We start from the raw sequence: 19,630 nt of genomic DNA, 5'->3' as shown, positions 1-19,630 counted from the left end.
AATTTAATTAAGGAAAAAATATTGTACCCAAAGAATTGTATTGGAATTTTGTCACATTTAATTCACAAATCTTCTCAAGACACTCAAAAAGGGGCTGGAGGGTCAGGAACACTATTAGGAATTGGCGTAGAAATCTGATAATATATTTATCAGTCTTGAATAGGAGGACTAAATGGGTCTTCATAAACGATTTTCAAAAGCTGGAGTAGAGAACGGTGCCAATGTTCATCGGAAGAGGTTAAAAAAAATTAACAGCAAATTAACAGTATACCAATTTATGATTACAGGATTGAATGGATGCACTTAGAGGTTAAAATGGGACTGGGTCAGTGGAGTTTTACCCCTCAAAAATGCAACAGAAGCCTGGCTCTCCATGAATAACTGAGAATGGGTTTAACATAAATAAGAGCCCAGAGAGGCCTCCACCTGCTGGACAAAACGCTTGTTGCAAGAGTCTCGTATTGGGAGATATGAGAGGATGCCAGTAAGGAGACTGTCCAATAGACTGCTTATTATGTCGTCTTTGTCCTTGTCATCATCTCTTTCAATTCTCTGTTTCTTCTGAACCTTCATGCTTCTTACCATGGCTTCAATTTGCTGTGTTTTCTTTGTGAAAATTTTAGTGAGTATGAAGGGTTTCGACCTTGGCAGGGGTTTATATTTGTTGAAATTTTTGTTATAAAATTTTAGTTGAAGTTTTTTGTTATAAAATTTTAGTTGAAGTAGAATTTTCAAGCTCTTGAAACATATATCTAATAAAGTTTTACTTAAATTAAATTATTGAAACACTTGATAAGATAATTACACATTGAAGAGAAATAATAAATATATAAGACATAATACCTAAAATAAAAAGAAAAAGAAAATAGTAGTGACGTGAAAAGTTGTGAGTGCAGTAGAATTTTCAAGCTCTTGAAATATATATCTAATTAATTGAGTTTTACTTAAACTAAACTATTGTAACACTTGATAAGATAATTACACATTGAAGAGAAATAATAAATATATAAGATATAAAACCTAAAATAAAAAAATTTAAAATAAAAAGAAAAAGAAAATAGTGATAACGTGGAAAATTGTGGAAGTTTCAGAGGTTTCGATTATATATATATACATGATTGATCATCGTGAACATATTAAGGAAAAAAAAACTTCAAAAAAGCTGTGTCAACTTGAGAGATTTTTATCGGAATCATTTTCTTTATAGCGGCTTTCATATAATTGATAAGTTGCTAGGTACAGCCCAATCTCACTGCAAAGGCACCACTCAGTGCAAAAAAAGCTCAATTCCATCACTTTCAAATGCCATTCTCTCTGGTTTGTTTAAATTGCTAGTGCCTATAAACTGACCTGTACAACAAACTTCTGATCAGCTTTAAAATTCTCTGTACCATAGGACCCCTGTTCAATCCTCTTATGACTTATCACCCCTGACAAATTAATAAATATAATTTACACTTACACCTCGAGCAGCTTAGTCTTTCAGACTACAAAACTGGACCTGCAAAATATGTCAATAATTACAAGCAAACTAACTTCACACGCCCCATCAGGATACCATTAATGCCACCTTTCTCAACTTTCTTTGTAGTTTGCCGCACCAGTATTTACTGTGTTTGCTAATATGAAGATATTGTATCCTTTACATGTCTTCATTTGACATCCTGTTGGACCAGATAATCTCTATTTCAAGCGTTCGAGAAGAGCCATCTTTGTTGCTGTCATGATTAAGGCTGAATAATCCGCTGTATACTCCTTCAGTCACAACTTTGTCAATTTGAATGGTCACTCTTCCCAGTGTTGACTGAAAAAACCACCATTCTCAATCAGAAATATGAAAACATTGTAAGCGGATTGTACTCTACCATTGTGGACAATTACAGTGCACCACATCAAAGTATAAAGGGCACAGTGAAACAAAATGAGCAAAGGTTTACAATAATAAACTACTTATTTTTCATTAGAATGAGCACTGCAACCATACACTGCACGGTGACAGCAATGTGAATGAATCTCTCAACCAGGAGACAAGTCCTAAAAGCATGTAAATGAAAATCTAATTACCTTCCCAAAAGTATTTTTGCTTTTGCAAAGGATATGGAGCTTTTGTCCCTTTGGGGGTACATCAAATGCCCATGTAAACCCTTCTTTCCATTCAGGCGAGGTACTGTGGCTCACTACCTAATAATGATAAAAGGACATTTTAGTATGAAAGTACTTACAGGCTGATTAAAAGATTATATGACATAGAATAGAATGTGAAACATATTAGTAAAAGGTCTCTCGTGTGTCATTATAGAGTACGAGTTTAAAATTGTGCAATGTGGGAAAAATTCACATCATATGGTTTTTTTTTTTTTTTTTTGTGAAGTATTTTCTAGCTCCAAGTGAAAGGGGGGGGGGGGGGGAATGGGAGATTCAAATTAGTGACCTCTACTTTATGAGGCATCGTCCCCAGCTGATTGTGCATAATATTTCTATTGTTAAACTGTTCAGAAAAAAAGAAGAAAGAAAACTGTGTGAAAACTAACGTGCAAAGTAGCATTATCCGATAAAGAAATGTCATTATGAATTTCATTTACATGTACTGTGAGAGAATGATATTAGATATAATCAAGTTAAAAATTTACAGGCACCACATTCAATAAAACTTTAAATAATTCAAATCAATATAACATGCCATGAAATCTTTTTTGATAAAGAAGATTTAGGAAAACGGGCATGCACTTCAATTGAGGGTGTCTTTTTTGAGAAAGGGAGTGAAAGGTATATGTTTGATTTGCAAGGAAACTGATAAATTGTAGAATGCTCTTACATGAGAAGCAGCATGCAAATTTTTATTAAGTGACATGAATGCATGGTTTCATGTGGAAAAAAGGGAATATAGTATGAGTGTGAGCGTGTAAGAGAGAGAGAGAGGAAAAAATTGATACAACTTATTGGTCTACATTTTTCAATTAATACAAATTTATAAGGGAAAAAGAAAGAGCAATTGACGCATGATAGAGGCTAGGGCCTTGCCTGCCCAAGCTTCAGTTAACCACATACAAATATCATATTATATATAAGAAGTGCAATTCCTGCACTTCTCAAGAAAATTAAAGCCAACTAATTCAAAGGGCAATTTATGTACCCGGTGAATCCAAGACCCCAAACTCACCCTCCACCGAAATCTTACAAGGAGAGGAGGTACTTTGAGTTAGAGCCCATTGGCAAATTTACTTGTCATAAAGTTTCAAAAAGATGGGGAATAATGTCATTGCCAATGAGAACTAAGTTAGGTGACAGACCAAGGTGCTCCCAAATCATTCAAAGATAATATTCTAAAACCCTTTATTGCCTTATAACTAGATTGCAACTCCAATGGAAATCAACATAGGGTTTTGCCATCATATGAAAACAATCCAACAAAAAGTAATAGTGATTCACTTATTAAAAAAAAAAAGCAGCAACAATGAGTCATCATTCCTAACATTCTGCCAAAAGTAAAGAATCAATATCTGAGCACCCCTAGCCCAAGTTATGATTTCAACCAAGCATATAAGCATGGAAATAAATGGTTTGTTTTAGCACATATTGATTCAATGGAACAAATACCTTGGTTTGTCGTGGAGGACCATTGCCTATTGTCAATCGACAAAAGGCATTTGTGCCTCCCATTGTCTGCTTTAGGTTGTTCCCTCGCTTAATAGTAACAGTCAAACAGCCTGGTAAGCAGTGCAACAGGCTGTCTGCTCTCTCATGGAAACTTGGAGGGCAGGTTTTCATGAGCATTTGCAGGATGGGAATGGCTTCAGCCGCAACCATGGCCTGTGACTTTGCAATATCTATTGGCATGTTTGACCAAGAATGTTTTAACAAGCACAGGGTGTCCAATACAGATTCCTGAGCGGCCTCACTACCAGATTTAAGTGCTCCTACCAAATGGGGAATGCAGAGTGTAGAAGCTTCAGAGATATGGAGCTTAGGAAAGTTTGTGAATATCATATTTAAGGTTCTCAAAACCTCTTCGTTGATTGTTGCAGAGGACCACAATTCTCTTTCTAGTGCAGCTGCAAAACAATGAAATGACAGGATTCAATGTTTAATGGAAAGGAAAGCAAGAGGATGCCTACTTCTCAACAATCAGAGAATAAACCAGAATATAGGACTTGCATAAAAGAAAATTATAACAATAAGGTAAAAGTTGATTGCTGTGTATATGCTCTGCCAATCCACTATCTTCACAAAGTTTTGTTCATGATCTTTGTCTAGAAGTTTCTTTAATAAAGATATGAATATTACATTAAGACATGTTGGGCTACTTTATATAATTGTTATATATAATTATAACAATAGCAACTTCAAAAGATCAAAAGGTCATTTAGATGTGAAGGGCCAAATCTTGCAACATGCAGTAAGAATACATATTTTGTCCATTTGCTCTCTCCCTGATAAGCTTTCCTTTCAAACTTTTATCATATTCAAAACTACAAAGCACTCCATCTCATTGGTGCTCTTAGAGGAGAAAGGTCTATGTGCAATGGGTTACACCAGTTGTCTAATTTTTACTTATGACGTGTGAGGTTTCAACTATAATAATGACATTGCCCTTCCATACCTCATTACTTCTACACTCATCTCAACTAGATTGAATTTATTCATGTTTCTTCACTTTACTCTTACAAACAAAAGTTTCCTTTGTTCTTTACTCTAATTTGCATGCATCAGTCACGTAGAACTCCTAAATCACTTTACCAACTGTCTATTTCGATAAGCCTTTACCAACTCTTTTGCCATTCCTTAGTTGCAGAAAATCTCTCCCTCTCTCTCTCTCAAAATCTTTTTTGGTTTATTTATTTATTTTTTATAAACTTTAGAAATGCTGAGGAAAACAATTTACAAAAATCCAAAAAAGGAAAAATGATCAGGAAGAATAATTAGGGTCAGACTTCACCAAACACGTATCTCGTGCTCAAACATTTGGCTATTCTCTTTCAGCCAGATACAACAAAACAAGCACAAAGGACTAGCCTGCCAAGCTACCCCAGTTGACTCCTCTATAGATTCTCCCATGCCAACCAAAAAATAAGGACTGAACCAGAAATATCCCATGAAACCCAAAGGAAAGAGAGCATAACTCACAATTCCAACCTACTGAACAATAGATTTATTAACCTACTAACATAGAACACCAGTTAAGAATTACGTCTGTTGATCAAATTATCAGATATCAAAATTTATTTCTGGAGCAATTATCCAGGCAAGTTCTAACATAAGGCTGCTAGTCTAACAATCACAGTTTTGAGAACAGCGCCACTACCAGGATAAGAAGACAAGTTCTAGTTTTCTTGTTGAAATCTTTCCTCTCCAGAAGTTACTCTTTCAAGTAATTTCCTTGACAGATTCTCTATAAATTAGTTCCCAAGCTGAATTCCGTGAGCTCCCAATGATTACACAATAAATGCTTCTCTTAGTTTGTTAGTGATGTAGGATACACAAAGAAATATATATTTTAATTTAATCTTATTTAATTTTGGATAGTGAATTATATTTTTATTGGTCAATTTTACTTTATTTTAAGTCTTAGTACCTAATTAGGTTATTAGTATTTATTTCTAGAGTCAAGGGTATTTATCTCTTAACAGGTTAACCATTAGAAAAATCAGAAAATAACAAACATTTTCAGGGAGTACGTTTTTATTTGCTACTAAATACAATCTTAGTCAAATCAATTTTGCATCAGACTAACTTGCTATTAAGAACCCAAAGACATTATCGATGTAACAGATAACTTGACTAACTTATTATACGAACACTGGGGAAAGTAACCATAAGAAAATGGAACAGATAATTAAAATGCATACTAACAATGAATAAACATGTATAACTTTAAGAATATATGAGGCTGACTAAAGAAAATGAGAACTTTAGTATATGATTTTGTAACTGCATTTAAAAATATGCATGACACGCTAATTTTTTGTGAGGCTGATTTAGATCAGATTTTGATTCTTCGTATGATTCTTATCTGGTTTGAGGCAGTGTTGGGTCTAAAGATTAACCTGGGGAAGTCAGAATTTGTTCCGGTTGGGGTAGTCCATAATATTGACCTTTTCCTGGTCGTTCTTGGCTGCAAGTAGGGTTCTTTCCCAATGAAATATCTGGGTCTTCCTTTGGGTGCTAAATTCAAGAATAAGTCTATATGGAATCCAATTCTGGAGAAAATGGAGAGGAGATTGGCGGGTTGGAAATGCTTATATTTATCCAAGGGAGGTAGAGTCACCCTAATCAAAAGCACCCTATCTAATTTACCCACTTACTTTCTATCTTTATTTCCTATACCTGCTAGTCTGGCTAACCGAATTGAGGGGCTCCAGCGGAATTTCTTATGGGGCAGTTTTGGAGATGATCCTAAAATTCATTTGGTTAAATGGGCTACTATTTGTGCTCCTATATCTTTGGGTGGCTTACGGATAGAGAAGATAAGACTTTTCAATGAAGCTTTACTTGGGAAGTGGCTTTGGAGATTTGGGATTGAGAAAGATGCCCTTTGGAGACAAGTGTTAGAGATGAAATATGGATGCGTGGGGGGGGGCGGCGCTAGTGTACCAGGTCTGTGTATGGCCCTTATGGTGTTGGTTTATGGAAAAATATCAGTCAGGGATGGCCTTCTTTCTCATGCCATATTTTCTATGATATTGGTGATGGGTCTAGAGTGAAGTTTTGGCAAGACCAATGGTGTGGAGAGACTTCTCTTTCTGTTAGATATCCTGACTTGTTCAAATTTTGCAGGAATAAGGATGCCAGTGTGGCTAAGCTTAGGAAGTCCGCCAATGGTGTCCTCTTTTGGGATGTGAGATTCTTAAGGGGGGTGCATGATCGGGATCTAGAGGCTATGTCAGACTTCATGGAAACCATTTATGCTTCTCCTTTAAGGGGGCTAGGTGAGGATAAAATGTGTTGGATTCCTAGCAAACATAAGGGTTTCAGGGTTAGTGATTATTATAAAATTTTAGTTGGCAACACTTTCCTTCGTTTTCCTTGGAAAAGTATTTGGAAGCAGAAGATTCCCTCTAGGGTAGCTTTCTTTGTTTGGATTGCTACCTTAGGGAAATGTTTGACGATTGATAATTTACGAAAGAGGAAGGTGTGGATTTTGGATTGGTGCTACATGTGTAAGAGAAATGGTGAATTGGTTGACCATCTATTCCTTCATTTGTCCTTTTGCTATGGATCTATGGTCGATGGTTTTGGGTCTATTTGGAGTAACTTGGGTTATGCCGCACATGGTTTTGGGGCTGTTAGAGTGTTGGCAAGGCAGCTTTGGTCGTCATCGAAATGGTTATATTTGGTCCGTCATTCCTCATTGCTTAATGTGGTGTCTTTGGAGGGAGAGAAATAGTAGATGTTTTGAAGATATTGAGAGATCTATTCCGGACCTCAAGCTACTCTTTTTTAGAACTTTAAGGGATTGGTTGTTTGCTTTGCTAAAACAATCATTCCCTTCGTTTATTGATTTCCTAGACTCTTGCTATTTTTGTATTTGATTTCTTTTCCCTTGTTCACTCCCTGTGTACTAGGGTCTTCCTTTTTTATATCAATATAATCTTGTTACTTATCCAAAAAAAAAAAAAAAAAAATATGCATGAAATTTTACTTGGTGGATATATGACATTGAATAAAGTGAGGACATGTATGAGTTTGTAACTGCACTTAAATATATGTACATCATGGAATTTAATTAATATAGAAATGATTAATAAACACATATAACTTGATGGGCATATGGGATTAAAGAAAAAAATGGGTTTAGTGTCTGGATTTTTTAATGCAATATATCAACACGTATTAAGAAAAAAAAGAAAGAAAAATAGAGGATTAAACTTTTTCAATTGTAACTTACCTGTCAAAGATCTGATGAGCTCATTTGACACATATTCTTGAAGTGTGTGATTAGAAAATAAAAACTTAATCAGCAATGCTGCCTGTCCGGAAACTTCTGGATTAGGAGAGAGTAATAGTTCCTGAATCACCAATATGCCACCTGCTTCTGCAACAGCTCGCCTATTAGTTCTGCTGTGCATGACAAAGTTTTGCAATGCACAAATAGCCACCATCTTCATTTCTTCTGTCGACTGATCTTCAAGCAAGCTTATTAATGCACGACATGCAGAGACAGAATCACTAGCTCTAGCAAGTCCTTCATGCTGAGAGAGGTCTCCTAGAGCGAGAGCTGCAAGAAGCTTGCCAGACTGTGACCTGGTTTGTGGGTCAAGCAGATACTGCGATAAAGGTGCTATTGCATATTTGGAAACCTTCATCTCTCGTACCCTCACATTGTTAAATAGGGCTTCAAGTAACTGTCCAGATTCTTCTTCACACTGATGAGATCTTAAAAGGTCCATTAAGGCATCTATAGCACCAGCTTCAGTAATCTGTTCAGCACTTGAAGCTTCACTCCCTTCATGAACAAGTAACGCACTAAGAGCCACTGTGATAGTGCTCTCCACTGTTGAGTGCAACATTTTCACAAGAACTATTAAAGGAACTTTAAAGTAATACTCAGCACTGAAACGCAGAACATTAGAGAGAACCAATGCAGCAGATTCCCACAATGTATGAGGTGGCTGAGGGTCATCTTGAATTATAACCTTTGCAAGCACAAAAACTCCTCCAGCATCAGCAACTGCCTTTGGCCAGCTTGTGGAGATTTTTTCCAGTGCTCTTATTGCCGTTTGTTGTACGTTCAATATTCCAATTCCCGCAAGCTGCACAAGGGGCACAACTGCATTTTTTGTTGTAATATCTTGCTGAAAATGCTCTTGAGCAAGAAGATGAGAGAGCAATTCTGTGCCAAGTTGCTGAATGGCCTGAGATGGGGATTCCAGAAACGAAATCAGAGGTTCAATGACTTGACTAGGAGTGAGTTTTAAAGTTGCAAGGCTCTGTGGCTTCTCCAGAATATTTACAAGCGCTTGCAAGGAACTGTGCTGTCCCCACAAATCAAAATCTGGACGAAGCAAAAGCAGGAAAAGGGGTTCTACTATGTTTGCAGCATCGGTGCTTCTAGCAATTGCATTACTGTTTGTTAAAATGCGGAAAAGTTCTGCAATTGAGGAGCACAATGAACTGGGTGCAAGTGGTAGTAGCTCAAGACAATTATCGATAATGCCAGATTTGACCATATCCAATTTGCGTGGAGTCCGGTCCTTCCCCAACTTTATGAGTGCAGAGATGCTAGCCTCAATGAGCCGATGGTTTGTCCCAGAAACTAAGCCAACAAGGAGATCCACAACATCGTAGGCTGCTGCAAGCTCCACCTGCTGTTCATCATCCAGCAACCTTTCAAAAGCACAAACACCAGATTCTACTGATGTACTTAAATCAGATTGCATGAGCAATATAAGGGGTTGTATGCATTCAGAGGCAACTGGGTTTTCTCTGAATTTAGTATTACCAAAAAGAACACAACATAGTTGTGCAGCATTTCTCTTCAATTCCAAGGATGAAGCGGACGATAGTATTTTGTATAAACTCTCCAGTGGGTTTCCTTCCACATCAGTCAACCAGACAGCTTTAGAAGAACTTCCTGAAGTCAGCTTGATCAAGGCAACAAGAGCAGCCTCTTGCTCACTTGCTGATGCAGCATTAAGCATGTCAACCAATGGTTGAACAGCCTGCCAGGCTAATTCAGATTCTCTGATGTTCTCAGCATCAAAAAGCTCATGGAGAGCCCTTGCAGCACTGAATCTAGCACTTCTTGACCCCAGACGCAGAACAGCTATGAGTTGATTTAAGGAACTAGCCGATGCTTCATATCGAATAAGATCAGGATTGCTAAACAATATTCTCAGTAGTTCAGATATGGAGGCCTCAGTTGAATCTTGAGGGCTCAAAGACAGGTACTTTGTCAGAGCATCCAGAGCTCCAGCTTCAGCCATGATTAGTTTATTTGTATCACTTCCATCTGCAATACGGGTCAAGAGCTGAACAGCTATTGGAGGGGCACCTGGCCTATCTGGTATTGGTCTCAAGAGATCCACCAAAAGGGGTATAGATTTACGTGCAGTGGACCCAACTCTTACATCTTCAATTTCAAAAAGGTGCTCCAGTACAACTTGATCAGGGTTGCGTGCCAGAAAAAATTCTTCTGATAAAGCAACAAGGTTCAGCATATCTGACTCTATGTAACCAATTAGGGTTATTAACCCAGCAACAGCACCTGAATTTGCAATGGCAAGAATTATTCCCTTACTACCATTATAAACAAGACTGGCCATTGTCTGGGCAGCAAAGAATCTATCAATCACTTCATCAGATCTCAGCAGAAGAGCAAGTGAAGGTATGATGCGCATAGTTGCAGGAGAGAGAACAACATTTGGATCTTGGAACAAAATAGCCAGGAGCAAGGAACTAATCCATATACCTTCTGTATCCTCATATTCTGCCTGTCATTGAATAGAGTAATTTGGTTCAGCCACTAAATCCTTGTCAAACAATTCTTAAACATAAGCACGTATACCAGTTTATCAACTATGAAATCTAACTACAAGAACTATTACAAAAAATCAGAGATACTTTTTAATCTGTGAATGAGTATTTCCATGCATTATTCTGGCGAGAACACCAGTATTTCATGATTTTTTTTGAACTACAAGACTCATCTCATTTTTTATTTTTATTGGAATACAAGATTCCATTCCATAACTACACAAACTCGGTAAGCACACTGAAAACAGCGCCCCCTCCCCCCCCCCCCCCCTCTTTTTCTCTCTCCATTCTCTTTTTTACAATTTCCTTACCCTATCAAAATATCAAATGCCAAACTGACATTCACACCTAAGACACAATCCTTAATTGAAAATAATGTTGCAACAAATTAATATAGCATATAAATAACTTTTCAGCATACAACATATGAGATGAGCCACTAATTTGGATAAGGTAGACTTTGAAAAAAAGAGAGAATGTGTAACGTTTTGTGATAAGATTTCTACTATTGGCCTCAAATTATACATGCAGGGCACTTCTCTGGAGCAATGGTAAGGTCTCAGGCTACCTTGTGCAAGTGTGTATGTTTGAGTGTCGAGAGTGGCTACTTCATGCAAAAAAAATGCTTAAGAGTAGGACTTTATCCAAGCCAACCTTCCCACTTAGGTGGGACCAGCACTTTAGTGATGACCCTTTATAAATGTAGTGGACAGATAAATGTCAGCACCATCTTTATGTATAGGTAAGATTCAGTATTATTGAACCTCACATTTTCACATAGCCTATCAACTTATGATACCAAATTTAATTCCACACCATTAGCTAGTTATGGGTCTAATAGGACTCAATTTATAGAATGGTAAAGCACTACAAGAGAGAAACAAATGATGGCCCAGTACCCACGAGAGAGAGAGAGAGAGAGAGAGAGAGAGGGAAAAACACTTAACCATTAGAATATCTATTTGGATGTACCTGTGGATTGGAAGTGTAGCTTGCAAGCTTGTCAGAGAGAGCCTCAAGTCCACCAGCTTCCATAACAATGACTTTATTCTTTGCATGGAAGGAAGCAATTATTGCTAGCAACCACAAGGCAACAGTACCCCCCAAGATAGAGGCTGGATCAGGAACATCAAACTCATCTCCTTCTTGGAATGCAGTTCTTTCCATAAAACCTCTAGGAGTTCTGACTTCAATTTCTAAAGAGGAACAGCTAGAATTTTGCTTCATCAGCTCCACTAAAGCACATATAAGGGGGTTTAAATACCCAGACACATCAAGTGCATCCATTGACTGCTGTTTGTGTTCTTTTGCAGCACAGATGAGCAATGCAGACCCTCCAACTCTCACTTCTAAACTGGTTGAGTTCATTATCCTATCAGCTAGTGAACCAATGGATCTTGATCTTGCAACCAACAAATCACCCAGCACAACTGGTTGATCCCCACAAAGCCTAGATAAAATTTCTATTGCCTTATCTTGCACAGGAGGTGGCCCCTCAGCCAGACAGTGGACAAGAGGCTCCAAGCGAGATGGAACATCAGAAAGGGCAGACCATGGAGGGTAAGTTAAGTGCACACCTTGTTTTGTCCTAGCCAAGAGTACAATTACATCTAAAGCATCAACAGCATCAGCCCCATCCATATCCATTGCATTTAAGGAATCAACAAGTGCCAGAACAGCAAAGCGGCACTGAGCATTTCCTGTCAGTACATCACCTACTGGGAAATGCTTCAGCAATTGATGGAGTGCACGTGAAGCATTCTGCTTACCTTCTGAGGTTCCTTCTCCCAGTACTCTTGTCAAAGCTGAAACAACATCTTCTGACAGGGCTTCTGCAGCAATCTGGGGGTCAGATAGAAGATTGGCCAGTGCAGCAACAGCAGTTTCAGCAGCATCAATAGAAGAAGTTTTAGCCAACTTGATTAGAGGCATGACATCCCCTTCAGCAAGATAAGACATCTTGTTCGTAGTTTTGGTCTTGGTTGGGCGGGACAGAGCACCCAATGCTCGAGCTGACTGTGTTGCAACAACTTGAGTTTTGCTAGTTAAAAGCTTCATGCAAGGATGCACAATCTCATCAGTTGCAAGACTATCACAAATATCTTGCCTTGTGCTGAACAGATCAGCAAGGACAGAAGCTGCATACTCTTGAGATTCTTCATTTGTTGAGTTAAGAACCTCAACAAGAGACCTCAGCCCTTTATTAGCTGCAGAACCCTTCTGCACAAGATCCTTGTGTGATGCCATTATGAGTACATGGCCCAAAACTTTAATAACATGGGCCTTTGAGCTTGGATAATCTCCTAGAAGCAAAGCCAATAACTGATTTATTGTGGCAGAATCGGCTGTTCGGATAAGCTTTGTCAGTGCCAAAGCTGAGGCTTCTTGCCCTCTTGATCTGCCACTTTTAAGGAGCCATAAGAATGCTGGGATGGCTCCAGCACTTTCAACACAGGCACGGATGTCTTCACTATGACAGCACAGGTTCCACAGAACGTGTGCTGCATCCTCCTTTGCCTTCTGAGATCCTGTCTCTAACAACTGCACCAGTGGAGGAATCCCACCAGCAGCAGTGATAGCCCACTTGCTGTCATCAAATAGTTCAGTCAAGATTGCAAGCAACTGAACAGCATACTCTTGATGCTGCTCACTGGATAAGCCCAGCAACGATATCAGTAACTGAATTCCTTCTCTCTTCCCAATTGCATCCCAGATGCCTACCCCATCACAGCATAAGCTTGTTAAAGATAGTATCAAATAATCTTGCACATCAGCAGCTGCCATTGTTATAAGTCCGGTAAGCACTTTCTTTGCTTCTGCATGGCTGAGCCATCTTGAGAGATAGATATTGCCATATAGGCTGGCCATAGCCTCAAGGACACGCTCTTGAATCAGCTTCTTATCACGGGGCTTTAGTAGAATTACCAGAATATCTTCTATCTGCTTCACATCAAAAGGTTCCTCATCCACATCAGAGCTGTGCTCAAAGACCATCAGAGTGTAGGCAAGTGCTCCAACTATATCAGCAACTGGTGCAGCTAGGCGAGGGGACTGTGAAAGATCTCCAAGATACAGTATTAAAGCAGACATCCCGCCACAAATATTTGCTAAAGCTTGTGTTGCATGACCCTGTAAAGCCTGGCCACACTCACCTTGCATGCACTCTTTAGAAGGAGCAACTACTGCCCCAATGAGAACAGGAACACCATCAGCATCCACAATTGCTTTCTTCGCTTTGGTTGACTTCGAAGAAAGAGCCTCTAAAGCATCAGCAGCACTAGCACGGACAGAAGTATCATTTTCTTGGCCTACAAGCTGAAGCAAGGCTTTGACAGCACCAGAATCAATTACTTTTGGGATGCTATCACTGAAAGCCAACATCAGACGGGCCAATAGAGAAGCTGCATTGGACTGAGAAGCAGCATTATCAGAAGACAGAATACCCACAATAATATCTACTCCTCCAGCCTCAAGTGTAGCTCTCCAGTAACCATCCTTATCACCACAAAGATTTCTCAAAGCCCCAGTAATGAATCCCTCCACCACTTTATCCTGCTTGTTCTTTGGATTGAGCTGATCCCACAATGTTGGTACTACTCCTTCTGTAACAAATATTTTTATACCAACATGATCGTCTGAAAGCCCACCAGAGGAAACTTCATATATTGCCTCTGCTGCTGCCTTCCTAGCCTTAGTTGATTCAGACTTCAAGATTGAGAGTAATGGTGGGATGCACCCACCTAGAAGCACCTTTAATCGAAGGTCTTCATCTTTGCACAGTACACTAAGAGTTGCTGCAACATTGACTTTTGCCACGGGGGTGCCACTCCTGAGAATGCTTATGAATAATGGCATTGCTTGGCCATGGGAACCAATTAGCATCCGAGCATCCTTTCTTGCTTTAGCAATACCTAGCAAACGTGCTGTAATAAGTTCTTTCTCATGTTGTGAAGACATGTTGGCATGTAGTTGCTCAACAAGATTAGCAACAGTAGCCATTGTGCTTTCTGGATCATCCATTGCTGGTGTTCCATTTAATTCCCTGGAAGTAATGATCAAGTTCAGTATTGAAAGCCAGAATGTAATACCAAAAATTAAAGCATTTAGCACTGCAAAGCAATAAATCTAACATTGATTTGAACTTTTATAGTGGATCCTATACATATTATGATGGCAAGTATTACCATGAGTTCAATGTTAGAAGCTCATAAGCTTTTTTTTTTCTTTTTTTTCTTTTTTTAATTCACTTTCAATCTACAATTAATATAGGAGTATAACAAATTTACTTTCTAAAGCATTAAAATCGGCAAATTGGGCACCATATTAAAGGGATCAAATACAGAGAAAAATGATAACCTTGGCTGGGAAGTAGAAGAAGATAGGAAATCTCGTGGTTCAGGGGAGGGAGACTTTGACATTTGCACTAAAACACCAGTTTAGCTCTCTCTTGAGCCACCTGCAAATCAAACTATCCAATCAATTCTACTAATCTAATGAATCGTGGATATGGTTACAACATAAATCTCCTGCTAAGAAAAATCTTTAAAAGTAAGATAAAGTTTTAAGAGTAGGTGCTCTGTGTTTGTACGTAAATAAAAGTCTTTGGTTAATAGTTGCATATTTTATAGTTAATAAAAATTTAACCGCGCAAGCATCTATGATTTATACATAAACCAAAATATATCAATAAAAAAAATTCCAATATTTAGCTTTAGATTACTTTCACATGCTATGCCTAAAAAGATGAAATCTTAGCACTCAAGATATAACCATACTTACCGAGAGGTATCAGACAAGTCTATGTCACTTAAAACCAGCTTTCACAATTTTAATTTTCAATTGCTCATGGACTCAATTCTTCAAAACTAAATATCCCAGAGCTATCATAGAGCTACAAATCCCAATCCTGACCACCACTGAGCATACTGATCTTTGTCTGACATTTAAAAGAGAAGAGAAGTCAGGACTAACCAACCAACTTACAAGCTATATATTTCCTATGTGCTTTTCAAGACCCGATTCCATAAAACAACAGCAACAACTAATTTTTCCCCAGTATCACAACATGATTACAGTAACCAATTTAAGCACCATCCCAAATCCAAAGCTTTGCTTAGCACTCACAAAACCAGACCAACCAACCTTCACAATATCCATTTTCTATAACCCTGCCCATCCCTGATCCCCAGCAAGGCAGTAACAACTAAAAAATTACAACAAAACCCAATTCTAAACAAGACCCAGAATTCAAAACAAACAAACAGATACAAAAGTAGCTAAATTTGCAACAAATCATAAGCAGCACATATCCAAAAAAATGACAACTTTCATCAAGATCAAATCGCGCAAAAAGAAAAGTACCTCGCCGAACACTGCAAATGCCCAAGAACTCCCTCCTTTATACTACAGAAAAACCAATCTTTCTTCAATTGCTCACCATCCAATCCAAATTTCTCAGAGAGTTCATACAAGCTCTCAGCTTGAGCTAAAAAAAGAGTGTAAAGAGCACAAGCTCACAGAGTGTAAGCTTTCACTTAAAACAGTTTCCAAATCAAACCCAGCACACACTCTGCAGACAACCGACATTGACAAACAGGGATCACGGTTTTGAGTCAAATTCAGATCTTCACGCACATTATATATATATATATATATAATACAATTAAAATTTTTAAATTTTTTTAAAAAAACAATTACAAAAATTAAATAAATAAATAATAAAAATGTGATTAAATAGTGAGTAGAAAAAAGAAAATTTTATGAAAAGTACGGAGATCAGATCAGAGAGAGCATCACAGAATCTAGGGCAAAGAGAAACGTCATTTTCTAAAATACCATTCATATTATATACTGAAAATAGATATAAAACCAAATAATAAAAAAAAAAAGGAAAAAAAAAATCCTAGTACCAGTGAATTCACTGTCGGAGAAAGACACGAATGAGAGTTACGTCTATGGAGGTAAAACCGGTATGTACTGTAGTGTGTGATTGTCTGTGTTTTTGTGAGAGAAAGACAGACAGTGAAGTCTGAGACTTTTCGTTTCCTTTTCCATATGTGCATGTTTTTGTTTTTAATTTCTTTTATTGTTTTTACATGGAGTACCTTTTTTAATTTATCTTAATAGTTTTTTTTTTTTTTTGGGTTGAGAATCTTTTAATTTATCTTATTGCTAATTACTATATAAAAGTGGGCAAGCGATTTAGTACGGCTGCTGTGAAGAAAAGAAACCCAATTGGGCCACTGACTGCTGCACGCTAGTTAATTCCTGTTTTTTGGGGATTCGTGCATTTTTATTTTTTCTAATATTTTAATATTGTGATCTATTAAGTTTTTTATTTTTTATTTCCTTTATTTAGGAATATGACCTATTAAGGTCTCAAATTCTGTCCACCACAATATATTATAGGAGTATCTCATAGACATAAAATCGAATAATTGACAAAAGCTAGAAGACTACTCTCTTATATATATAAAAAAATAAAAATAAAAAGCATTAGAACTTAATTTGTTGGTACTTCTTGGGCCTGTTTGCAAATCATAAAATAGTGGGTCTTACATTTGAATTTATTGTTTGACTAATATTCTCTAAATATAGATTTTTTTTTAAAAAGTATCATTTTTTCCTCATTTAAAAAATGATTTTAAAAATGGTTGAGAGAATATTTTCAGGATACAAATATTTTTTAATAACATAGTTGTAAATAAAATGAAAACAATAGATCTCGCAAAAATTTTCAAACTCTTCTATCTCTTAAATTAAAGAACTTATCTTTATCACAAAAAAATCTCATGCTTCAAATTTGAAACTTATCATTAGAAAAAAAAAAAAAAATCTACAAATTCTATATGTTCCTTTTTATAATTTTAAAAAAAATTCAAAAATAAAAATAGTCTCCGAAACATCATTTTTTGTTTTCAATATTTTGAAAATTATTCTTAAAAATGGAAACCAAACATATATAATATAAAAATTATTATTTGAAAACTAATTTCAATTTTAATTTTTAAAAAATTATTTTCATAAAATTTTGAAAATAAAAATAAAAACAAAAATCCTACTACCAAACATGTTCACGGTTGGAAAACATTTATGATTAACGTTTTATCCAACAATCGAATTCTTTAAAAAAGAAGAAGTTTTTAACGTTTTTACTCACCCAAAAAAACGGAAAGTCCTCTTTTCTCCTTATGTTTGTTTTTTCCTCTGCCATTTGTGGTTTTGTTTGGATATGGATTCCCCTCCACCGCCAATTTCAACTGTCAATTTCAACCGCATTTATAATTTACTCATGCAGTAATTTATTTTTTATTTGATAATAGAAATAAAGTAATGTATTAAGTGTGGTAGATAGATATGTGATAAATACACTTGTTTTTCATTTTTAAATATTTTAAATTCAACTATAAAATAGTTAGAGCGCTCTAACTATTTATAGTTGAATTTAAAATAAAATTAATTAGCTAGCTGATTAATTTTATTTTATAAATCATTAATAATAGAATTTTATTTTCTAATTACCTTTAAATCAAGACTTTGGTTAATAAATACTCTAAGAGCAATGGTTAAATTTCATTAAATGTTTTATTAAATAATACTTTAATACTTAAAAAAAAAGCACATATAACCATAATGAATTTGTGTGTGAGCCAATGAATTATTAATATGTTTATTTTTTATTTAAAATAAAAGGAGCATTACCGCTTATAATTGAACATTTATTAAGATATTGTATTCTACTAGTTAGGTTTTTGCTCTTCCTGCAATTTCAATGATCATCAACAAATAGTAAGGCACCAAACTCAAATTCTCTTGACTTCAAGGAGGGAATTTGTCGTGAATCTAAAGGGAGTGTTTACAATACTTACACTTTGTACTCTTCCTTCAAACCAAACATAGGGTTAGGAATGGATGCTCAATTTCAGAGAACCTCTATAGGTTTGTATTTGCAACACTTGTGCATTCAAGTATAGACTTTAACTCTAGTTAAATTTTTTGCACGTCATATTTTTAAAATTTTAATATGATGCTCTTTGATGGTAGTAGATGACTAACATGATGACTGTGCAACCACAAATTAGGGTTTAAACATGTTATTCAAATATACTTACGAAATTTTATTTTGTAAAACCTAACATGTTGAATTTGTTTTTATACTCACGTGTATTTTATTGTATGTGACATGTTGAAATGCACTATTATGCTCGTGTCTTTGGATGATATGAAACTATGGCTATCAATTCGTAGAAGACCAATTTAGGTAGAGGGAATAGGTGTCTAATTTCTTTTCACTTCCATAATGTAGCCTCAAAACTTAGATTCTTGATTCTTGACCATGCTTTTATTCATGTAATTTTTATATTTTCTTTAGAATTTAATTGGAATCAAAACCTTATATTTTTCTTAGATTATACCTTATAATTTATATTTTCTACGTCAATGTAAATTCAAATATTTTCAATGAATGAATTTGTTTTTCATTTTTTTTTGGTTTTCTTATTTTACATTAATAAAACAAGTGGTGACTCTAATGTAAAACTTTTGATCTAAGAGGCACAACAATGACAACATCATCACTCGAACAATTATTTTTAGAACCGATTATTTTATGGCCTACTCAGCTTCTCAAAGCCGCAACCATGCTTAATTGGAATCCTACACGCTATACAGTGGCGGAGCTAGGAATTTTGGCTTGAGGGGGCCAAACTATGGTATTCATAAATTGGTTTAAATAAATTCAAAACATATTCATATACAATTAGATTAGTAAGAACTCGTTATTTTCCTAATTTTTTTTTCAATGAACATAATTTTTCTAAACTTTAATGAGTACACACAAATTGTCTACTTTACTCTAAACATGTACAGAAAATAATCAAAGAGAAAAATAATTAAATTTTTAAATATAATAGAGCCAGAAACCTTGTAACTCAATTGATTGGATGTATAAATGAAAAGACAAAAAAAGGAAAAAAAATAATAATGGATGATCCTTGTGTAATTTTTTTTTTTTTTTTAATAAATTTGTTTGGGAAAGATTAAGCTATTTATTTCTTGGGGTAAACCAATTTTTTTTTCTAATGTTATTGGAGAGCAACTCAAATTTGGGGGGGGGGGGGGGAATCTCATTTTTCTTTGGCCCACCTTAACTGATTTA

The 19,630-nt window shown here is 36.1% G+C and overlaps 1 protein-coding gene across 3 annotated transcripts; it reads right to left on the bottom strand.

The window, feature by feature from the left end:
• Nucleotides 1–1,180: 1,180 nt before the first annotated feature.
• Nucleotides 1,181–16,541, bottom strand: LOC126698168 (protein CELLULOSE SYNTHASE INTERACTIVE 3). Of its 3 annotated transcripts, XM_050395188.1 has the most exons (9): nt 16,383–16,541; nt 15,835–16,042; nt 15,253–15,409; nt 14,830–14,929; nt 11,446–14,515; nt 7,886–10,430; nt 3,598–4,052; nt 2,065–2,181; nt 1,181–1,804 (listed from the first exon to the last, which is right to left on the bottom strand). In XM_050395188.1, the coding sequence occupies exons 4-9, from the start codon at nt 14,889–14,891 to the stop codon at nt 1,643–1,645; spliced, it is 6,411 nt and encodes a 2,136-aa protein (XP_050251145.1). In that variant the 5' UTR covers nt 14,892–14,929; nt 15,253–15,409; nt 15,835–16,042; nt 16,383–16,541; the 3' UTR covers nt 1,181–1,642. The 3 variants fall into 3 exon arrangements, with proteins under 3 accessions (XP_050251145.1, XP_050251146.1, XP_050251147.1); XM_050395189.1 differs by lacking the exon at nt 15,253–15,409; XM_050395190.1 differs by lacking the exon at nt 16,383–16,541 and having other exon boundaries at nt 15,835–16,102.
• Between the last annotated feature and the right edge of the window lie 3,089 nt (nt 16,542–19,630).

This window comes from Quercus robur, chromosome 9 (genome assembly GCF_932294415.1).
Source record: "Quercus robur chromosome 9, dhQueRobu3.1, whole genome shotgun sequence".
NCBI classification, from domain to species: Eukaryota; Viridiplantae; Streptophyta; class Magnoliopsida; order Fagales; family Fagaceae; genus Quercus; species Quercus robur.
Note: the sequence above shows the minus strand (reverse complement) of the source record. Positions and strands in the feature narration are given on the sequence as shown.